This window comes from Myotis davidii, unplaced genomic scaffold (assembly GCF_000327345.1).
Source record: "Myotis davidii unplaced genomic scaffold, ASM32734v1 scaffold1494, whole genome shotgun sequence".
In the NCBI taxonomy this organism is placed as follows: domain Eukaryota; kingdom Metazoa; phylum Chordata; class Mammalia; order Chiroptera; family Vespertilionidae; genus Myotis; species Myotis davidii.
The window spans coordinates 4,001,697-4,010,385 of NW_006286246.1; the positions used below are offsets into that span (position 1 = coordinate 4,001,697).

The 8,689-nt window shown below is 52.0% G+C and overlaps 1 protein-coding gene across 1 annotated transcript in view; it reads right to left on the minus strand.

Annotated features, from left to right (window-relative positions):
• The window catches only part of PLG (plasminogen), a 43,676-nt gene that overhangs the window by 34,124 nt on the left and 863 nt on the right, over positions 1–8,689 (minus strand). The window contains exons 2-3 of the mRNA XM_006757697.2: positions 4,292–4,427; positions 2,124–2,230 (exon numbers count right to left, since the gene is read on the minus strand). Of these exons, the coding sequence (XP_006757760.1) occupies positions 2,124–2,230; positions 4,292–4,427 (243 nt within the window). The remainder of the gene's footprint in view (positions 1–2,123; positions 2,231–4,291; positions 4,428–8,689) is intronic.

Below are 8,689 nucleotides of genomic sequence, written 5' to 3' on the forward strand. Positions count from 1 at the left end.
GGAAGCTGGTTATGGTAGACAAGGCCCTTAGAGCAGTGGTTCTCAACCTTCCTAATGCTGCGACCCTTTAATACGGTTCCTCATGTTATGGTGACCCCCAATTTCATTGTTACAAATTGAACATAAAGCGTAGTGATTAATCACAAAAACAATGTGTAATTATATATGTGTTTTCCGATGGTCTTAGGGACCCCTGTGAAAGGGTCGTTCGACCCCCAAAGGGGTTGCAACCCACAGGTTGAGAACCGCTGCCTTAGAGAGTCATTTATGCCAGAAACACCCAGGTCACCCCTATCGCTGGCCCATGTTCCAGGACAAAGAGCCTCCACCCAAAACATGCCCGTGGAACCGTGTGTCTTCAATCCCTTTGTGTCATCTCTGATGATTCCCCCTTGTAAACCAGCTTTAAAGCTAATTGACTGGCTGTCTGTGGGAAGTATTTCTCACACACCTATCGAAAATGAGTGATTTAACCCAACTGTCTGTATACAGATTGCACGTAGGTCTTCACGGAGACATCTACCTACAGTAGACTTATCAAAAGTGTACATGCGCCCTGCCGGCGTGGCCCAGTGGTTGAGCGTTGACCTATGAACCAGGAGGTCAAGGTTCGATTCCTAGTCAGGGCACATGCCCAGGTTGCAGGCTCAATCCCCATTGTTGGGCGTGTAGGAGGCAGCCGATTGATGTTTCTTTCTCATCACTGATGTTTCTATCTTTCTCTCCCTCTCCCTTCCTCTCTGGAGTCAATAAAATATATATATATATTTAAGTGTAAGTGTGCCTGGCCAGCGTGGCTCAGTGGTTGAGTGTCAACCTATGAACCAGGAGGTCACTGTTTGATTCCCGGTCAGGGCACAACCCCGGGCTGTGGGCTCAAGCCCCAATGGGGGGCGTGCAGGAGGCAGCCGATCCATGATTCTCTCTCATCACTGATGTTTCTATTCTCTTTCTCCCTCTCCCTTCCTCTCTGAAATCAATAAAAAAATATTTTTAAGTGTAAATACAAGGCCCTTTAGAGGCCCCGAGGTCAAGGAGAGGCTTTGAAAGGAGGTGGGGCTTGAGCTGAGACCTGGGAGATGAGAAGGGACTGGCCAGGGAGGGACGGAGAGGGTGGGCAGCAGGGGTGTGCCCGCATGGTACAGGCGCAGGGGCAAGCGTTCGAGCCCGGCCAGCAGGGTGAGCTTCAATGATGTGGAGCCCTGGAGCCCTCGGGGGCATTTGGATGTTGTTCTAGGGGCACGAAGGCCTTGAAGCAGGGATGTCACCGCCCAGCCCGTCCAGCGGCCCAGCCAGTGATGACGGCGGCTTAGACCCAAGTGGTGGCAGCGGCCATGGCGGCAAGCAGCAGATGGAAGTGTGACAGCAGCTCTTCCCAGAAAAGCGCCGGGGGTGATTCAGCCCAGGTCGATATTGCACAGTTAAGAGACAAGCCCCGGGAAGGACTGACTTTGACCTTTCACCTCTCCTTGTTTGTCTGTACCTGCCAGCGTTTGTCTAACCTTTGGCTCCTGCCATCGCCTGGAAAACAGGTGACCACAGCGATGCGCATTCAGGCCGGCGGTCGCCTCAGGTCCCCTCTGGTTAATCATTTACAGGGACGTGTACACGGCAGCGTTTTGTAAGGGCATCTCACCAGGCCCCCTTTTCTTTAATCTGGTGGGTAGTAGGGAATGCTGTGTATCTCACCCTTGGCTCACTATTTATAAAAACTAGTAACTTCACCAGAAAAATTGTAGATCTCATCTGCACTTGAATCTCAAGAATTAAAGAGAAACTGCCGCGGCCAGGTGGCTCAGTGGTTGAAGCGTCGTCCTGGGCACCAGAAAGGTTGCAGGTTCGATTCCTGGTCAGGGCACATGCCTAGGTTTTGAGTTCGATCCCCATTTGGGGTGCATATGGAAGGCAACCAATTAACATCTCTCTCTCTCTCTCTCTCTCTCTCTCTCTCCCTCTCCCTCTTCCTCTCCCCCTGCCCTCATTCCTCCCTCTACTCTTCCTAAAATGCAATGGAAAACAGGAAAGAGGGGCAGGAGGGGAAGGGAAGGAGGAGGAGGGGAAGAAGGGGGGAGGGGAAGAAGTAGACGAGCAGGAGAAGGAGGAAAAGAAAGCATGGTGCGCACTTCTCTTTTCATATAAAACCACGTCTCTCATCCGAAGGACCGGGGCGGACTTGCTGTTGTCCCCCATGACCACGCAGTGCTGCTCTTTGCTGTGATACTGGAAGGACCTGCGGGAGAGAATCGGACACAGCAGAAGGCGGGTCAGTGGAGGAGAGCTGTCTTTCACTGATAAGTAGGAGACTCTAAAACAGGGGTGGGCAAACTTTTTGACTCGAGGGCCACAATGGGTTCTTAAACTGGACCGGAGGGCCGGAACAAAAGCATGGATGGAGTGTTTGTGTGAACTAATATAAATTCAAAGTAAACATCATTACATAAAAGGGTACGGTCTTTTTTTTTTTTAGTTTTATTCATTTCAAACTGGCCGGATCCGGCCCATGGGCCGTAGTTTGCCCACGGCTGGTCTAAAGGTACGTGTGTCCCTTGGTGGCTCCAGGAGCTCTGAGCTGTTCCTTTCAATTCCATGCGGCCCAGTGTCCATGAGACTGCCATGGTGATCGCATCCTTCTCCCTTCCCTTCTCCCTCCTGGTCCTGCACATCATCTCTCCCCGTCTCCCTCCTGGTCCTCCACATCGTCTCTCCCTCCCGTCTCCCTCCGGTCCTCCCCATCGTCTCTCCCCGTCTCCCTCCTGGTCCTCCACATCGTCTCTCCCTCCCGTCTCCCTCCGGTCCTCCCCATCGTCTCTCCCCGTCTCCCTCCTGGTCCTCCACATCGTCTCTCCCTCCCGTCTCCCTCCGGTCCTCCCCATCGTCTCTCCCCGTCTCCCTCCTGGTCCTCCACATCGTCTCTCCCTCCCGTCTCCCTCCGGTCCTCCCCATCGTCTCTCCCCGTCTCCCTCCTGGTCCTCCACATCGTCTCTCCCTCCCGTCTCCCTCCGGTCCTCCCCATCGTCTCTCCCCGTCTCCCTCCTGGTCCTCCACATCGTCTCTCCCTCCCGTCTCCCTCCGGTCCTCCCCATCGTCTCTCCCCGTCTCCCTCCTGGTCCTCCACATCGTCTCTCCCTCCCGTCTCCCTCCGGTCCTCCCCATCGTCTCTCCCCGTCTCCCTCCTGGTCCTCCACATCGTCTCTCCCTCCCGTCTCCCTCCGGTCCTCCCCATCGTCTCTCCCCGTCTCCCTCCTGGTCCTCCACATCGTCTCTCCCTCCCGTCTCCCTCCTGGTCGTCCACATCGTCTCTCCCTCCCATCTCCCTCCTGGTCCTCCACATCGTCTCTTTCTATGGTGACCGCTCCACTTTCCCTCACTCATGTTCTTAATGAAGTCCCAGAATATTTGCTTTTGTGTTGGAAAGAAGCGATTCTGGTGGCCCTGAATTTATTTCCAAAATGGTCTACACGACTCCTGTGATTCCCCTTGACCTACACCTCTGCATTCTCTCCCCCTTGACCTGGCGTTCAAAGCCTCCGCAGCTACCTGTCCAGGCCCATCTCCTGCTCGAGCCTTTGGTCCCTGCTTGGGCCCTCTCCCAGGGGCCAGGCCAGGCCACGCCCTCTGCCTAGAAGGCCTCAGGCCTCATCAGTATTTACCCAGCTCCCACTTACCCTGCAAAGCCCAGCTCAGCTCACACCTCCTCCCTGAGGCCTGCTCAGCTGATCAACCCTTAGGAATTGATCTCTCCTCTGAATATAGAGCACATATTGATTGCGTCACTTACCAATACCTCACCTAGGCTGTATTTTTTTTAATTTAAATTTGCATTATATCCAGTTTCTGTGACTACACCACACCATAGCCACAAAAGGCAGGGCTGAAGCGTGTACCCACACAAAGACCTAGCACACACAGTGCTGTATCGCTCAGACGCTGGTCACGCCCTCAATGCTTCTTTGCTCTGTGGGGTCCCGAACACCTCCACACATGTGATCCTCAGTAAATACTTAGTGATAACGGTGTTAAACACAAGAGCTTTAATAGTAGCTGCTCGTGTCACATGTACAAATAAATAAGCTCCGCTGGGGGCATTTTCTAAAAGGGACACTAATGAGTGTATCAAGAAACTATGGTGTGGATTCCGGTACAGGGAGCAAATACAGATTCCAAACTCCGATCCCATGAAACCCCTCTTAAATCCTGTCCTTGTCACGTCCATGAGCAAAGTTCCTGATGTCAAAATAAGAGTCTCTCAAACAGCAAGATGTCTGCCCAGGTGCCATGACACCAAAAATACCTGCAAGTGAATGTGGTTTCTTCCTCACATTTCGTGGCACATTCGGCGATGCTTCCTGCGGCCAGCTGCTTCCTGGTGAAAGTAATCAGCGAGGCCCCCTGCGTGTTGACGTAGTTGTCCAGGGGGTCTCCGTGACCTACACATGGAAGGGAAAAGCAGGATCGAATTAATGAACACCAGCCTAGCCGGTTGCTCAGTGGTTAGAGCATCAGCCGTTGGACTGAAGGGTCACGGGTTTGATTCTGGTCAAGGGCATGTACCTCAGTTGCAGGCTCGATCCCCAGCCCCGGTCAGGGCTCATGCGGGAGGCAACCCATCAATATGTCTCTCTCACATTGATGTTTCTCTTCCTGTCTCTCCCCCTCCCTTCCACTCTCTCTATAAATCAATGGGGGAAAATATCCTCGGGTGAGGATTAACAACAACAAAACTGAATCGACACCACTGTTTGATTATGGTGACTTTGTAATCTATCTGCTCTGCCTCCACCAAATAAAACGTGCTGTTTTATCGGAAGCAGAAGACGGCCACGAATAACAATGTTTAGTCAGGAAAACAGTTCCATTCACAGACCGCCCTCTGTTCAGAGATCAGTTGGATGGGCAGGTTCATATATTAGAACTAGTCAACAACTCCTGAGTTGCTACGTTAGTGGGTGTGAAGCCTTAAATAGGAATGAACTTGGTCTGCTTGCTGTGGATGGCTGTGACGCGACAGAACACTAGCGACCACCGGTGGCAAGTGGGTGACCAACACCGGTGGCCGTTCCTTATGAATAATTCATAGTTTAATTATAAATTGAATTTCTTTATTAGAATCCAATCCGACCGCCGCTGAACCGGTGGTCACATCGTCCCTTACACGGACGCGGCAGGCACTCCCTGAGTGGCTCCGCCTCGAGGTGCATTCCTGGTGACTTGCTGATGTTGAGCAGGGATAGGACCTGTCCTGCAATCAAGGTCATTTTCACGCTGGGCTCGGTCCAGGGAAACCCACTTTCAATGAAAGAGGAATAAGTTCTTCCATGATGATGACAGGTACCTGGCCTTCTGGAGGGAATGGTAAAAAAGCAGACAAATACTGGTCCTGAATTTTCTGTGAGATGAAATCTAAGGCGAAGAAGCTGTCTGGAGGTTGCTCTGCCCTTTGTGACTGCGGCCGAGGGTGCCTGAGCCCGGCTGCATAGGGTCCCTGCTCCTGCCTGGCCTGCCTTAGCAGCTCTGTTCCAGCGGGAGATGGCCTCTGTCCTTTGGGGATGGAACACTAATGATGTTCACAGGGCGAGGGGCCAAAGAGGTTAATCAAATACAAAGAGCAGAGTTTCCTAAAGTTTGTCTAAATGGGATTGGGCAACGTGGAACCTTGGCCGCTTTGGGGAAGAGGCAGGCGGGGACCTAAGCCAGGCGCAAGGACTGTAGAGGGACCGGCAAGTCTTTTCAGGAGCTCGGTTAGAAGGAGGGTTTGTGGAGGGCAGAGCAGTCACGAAACTTTCCAAAGAGGAGCCGTTCTGAGCAGGCGTGGTGCTGATGGAAACTCCACAGGAAGGTCAGCAGGAGACAGGCTCCACAGCAAGCCCCGCACCCCGCACCCCAGACCCTGAACGCACGCACAGCACAGTGAGGCACTCAATGCAGGAGTCAGAGCCCCCCGCCCCGTCCTCCACCCCCCAACCCCCATCCTTCCCCAGCTCAGGGCACTCCAGGCTGCAAGGAGGACCCTGGACAGGGAGGCGGCTGGCGTGATTTCAGTGTGACACACAAAGCACGTGATCACAACGAGAAGGTCATGGAGAAGCAGGATTGTAGGCCGGTGTCCATGTCATCATCGGGCATTTCCCCCCACTCTTAGCTCTCTTTTCTGAGAGTTGGTCTTTGGTGAACTCTGTAGATCAGTGTGTGATTCTTTTTAAAGTTAACTCTATAAAGCATATCCTAGAAAGAGTTAAACTGTTGTAAGAGTTCTTAGAAAGTGCTGTCCAGCCCGGCCAGCATCGCTCAGTGGTTGAGTGTCGACCTATGAACCAGGAGGTCACGGTTCGATTCCCTGTCAGGGCACATGCCCGGGTTGTAGGCTTGATCGCCAGGGTGGGGCGTGCAGGAGGCAGCCGATCCATGATTCTCTCTTATCATTGATGTTTCTATCTCTCTCTCTACCTTCCTCTCTCTGAAAATCAATAAAATATTTAAAAAACAGAAAGTGATGTCCAAACAAGAAACTGTCTGTTTATATCACCCTTTGATTAAGGTGCCTTGAATTGTGTTATGTTATTATGTTTCATAGCACAGAGCTGCTCAGATCTGCCTAAGGAACAAATGTCCCGAAGAGCTATCCCAAAAGACATTTGTTTTCTGTTTTGTTCAAAAAATTTCTCCCCAATATTTTATTTTAACTCTAGGGCTCAGGTGGCAATGGGGTATAATGCACTTTAAATACAGTTCTATATTCTAGGGCAGTGGTCGGCAAACTCACTAGTGAACAGAGCCAAATATCAATAGTACAACGATTGAAATTTCTTTTGAGAGCCAAATTTTTTAAACTTAAACTATATAGGTAGGTACACTGTTATTAACTTCATTAGGGTCCTCCTAAGGCTTAGGAAGAGCCACACTCAAGGGGCCAAAGAGCCGCATGTGGCTCGCGAGCTGCAGTTTGCCGACCACGGTTCTAGGGCTAGCGTGGTTGTATGTTGCTGTCAAGCCAGGGTATTTTACTGATACCGCAGTCTGTCTGCCTGTCCCTCACTGTGATGTGCATGTGCACCCGTGACTGTGTGTTGGAGAGACACGGCCGAGTAGCTGTGACATGCAAACTCCTTACCCAGTGCACTGGAAACGAGGCCCTTCTCGGAAAGAGGGCGCCATGCCTTCCTTGAAACAGGGCCTGCGGAAGCCTTTCCCAGGGGGTGAGGACAGATGCCAATCCCATCACAGAGAAGTCGGCTCTAACGCTTGGGTGTCCCCCGCCCTGCCTGCCTCGCCAGGAGAGGGGATGGAGACTGCACGCCCCGCACAGCGTCTCCCCGACACCTGGGTCCCCTCTCTGCTCTGTGGCCTCGGGATTTCTCTGAATGGCTCCACCCAGTTCAAACGCACTTGACTCTAAAGCACAACCTGTAGCATTTCATCCGGCAATTTACAAATTTACACACTGTTTCCATGAAGAAGTACTTGCATGATGTATCATTCCATTTGTATGGACTTTTGGGGGATAATGAAAATGCTCTAACACTGTGGCGATGGGTGCACCGCTCCAGGAGAGGGAACCATCGGACTGGATGCTGTAAAGCATGGATTGTGTTGTGTGTGAACCGTATCGCAATAAAGCGGTGGAGGAATAAAGCGCTCTAAGGACATGCTCAGGGTGTTTTACAGGAAGTTTAAACCAGGTTGAAGGAGTGTGTAGGGCACCAAGGTTCCTTCTTGGAGCGCCCTGGTCCAAATCCCACTTTCTGCACTTCCTGGGTGTGGGGGTTCGGTCAATAGGCAAGTATGGATTAAGCTGTCTATGCAACGGGGTGGGAGGATCTACTACCCTACCTACTGCACCAGCTAACGGGCGCACACACACACTCACGCTCACACACACACGCGCGCGCGCGCACGCACTCAACCTGGGTCCCTCTGCTCTGTGGCCTCGGGATTTCTCTGAATGGCTCCACCCAGTTCAAACGCACTTGACTCTAAAGCACAACCTGTAGCATTTCATCCGGCAATTTACAAATTTACACACTGTTTCCATGAAGTACTTGCATGATGTATCATTCCATTTGTATGGACTGTCCAAAATAGGCAAATCAGAGGCAGAAAGCAGATGAGTGATTGCCAGGGGTGGGTGGGGATGGAAGTGGGAGGAGGGGGTAGCTGTAAAGCATGGGTTGTATTGTGTGTGAACCGTATCGCAATAAAGCGGTGGAGGAATAAAGCGCTCTAAGGACATGCTCAGGGTATTTTACAGGAAGTTTAAACCAGGTTGAAGGAGTGCGTAGGCACCAAGGTTCCTTCTTGGAGCGCCCTGGTCCAAATCCCACTTTCTGCACTTCCTGGGTGTGGGGGTTCGGTCAATAGGCAAGCATGGATTAAGCCGTCTATGCAACGGGGTGGGAGGATCTACTACCCTACCTACTGCACCAGCTAACGGGCGCACACACACACTCACGCTCACACACACACACGCACGCGCGCACGCATTCACGCACACGCGCGCACTCACACAAATGCACACACGTGCGCACGCACACACAAATACACGCACACAGATGCACACACGCACATGTATGTATGTGTAAAAATGGGCCTGGCCTCCCTCCAGCCCTGAGTGTGTGTTGCTGTCTGCACACACCATTTGGTAAATCAGTGCCTGCGATTCCTCCAGACATAAAAGCAAATGTCTGTGTAGGGA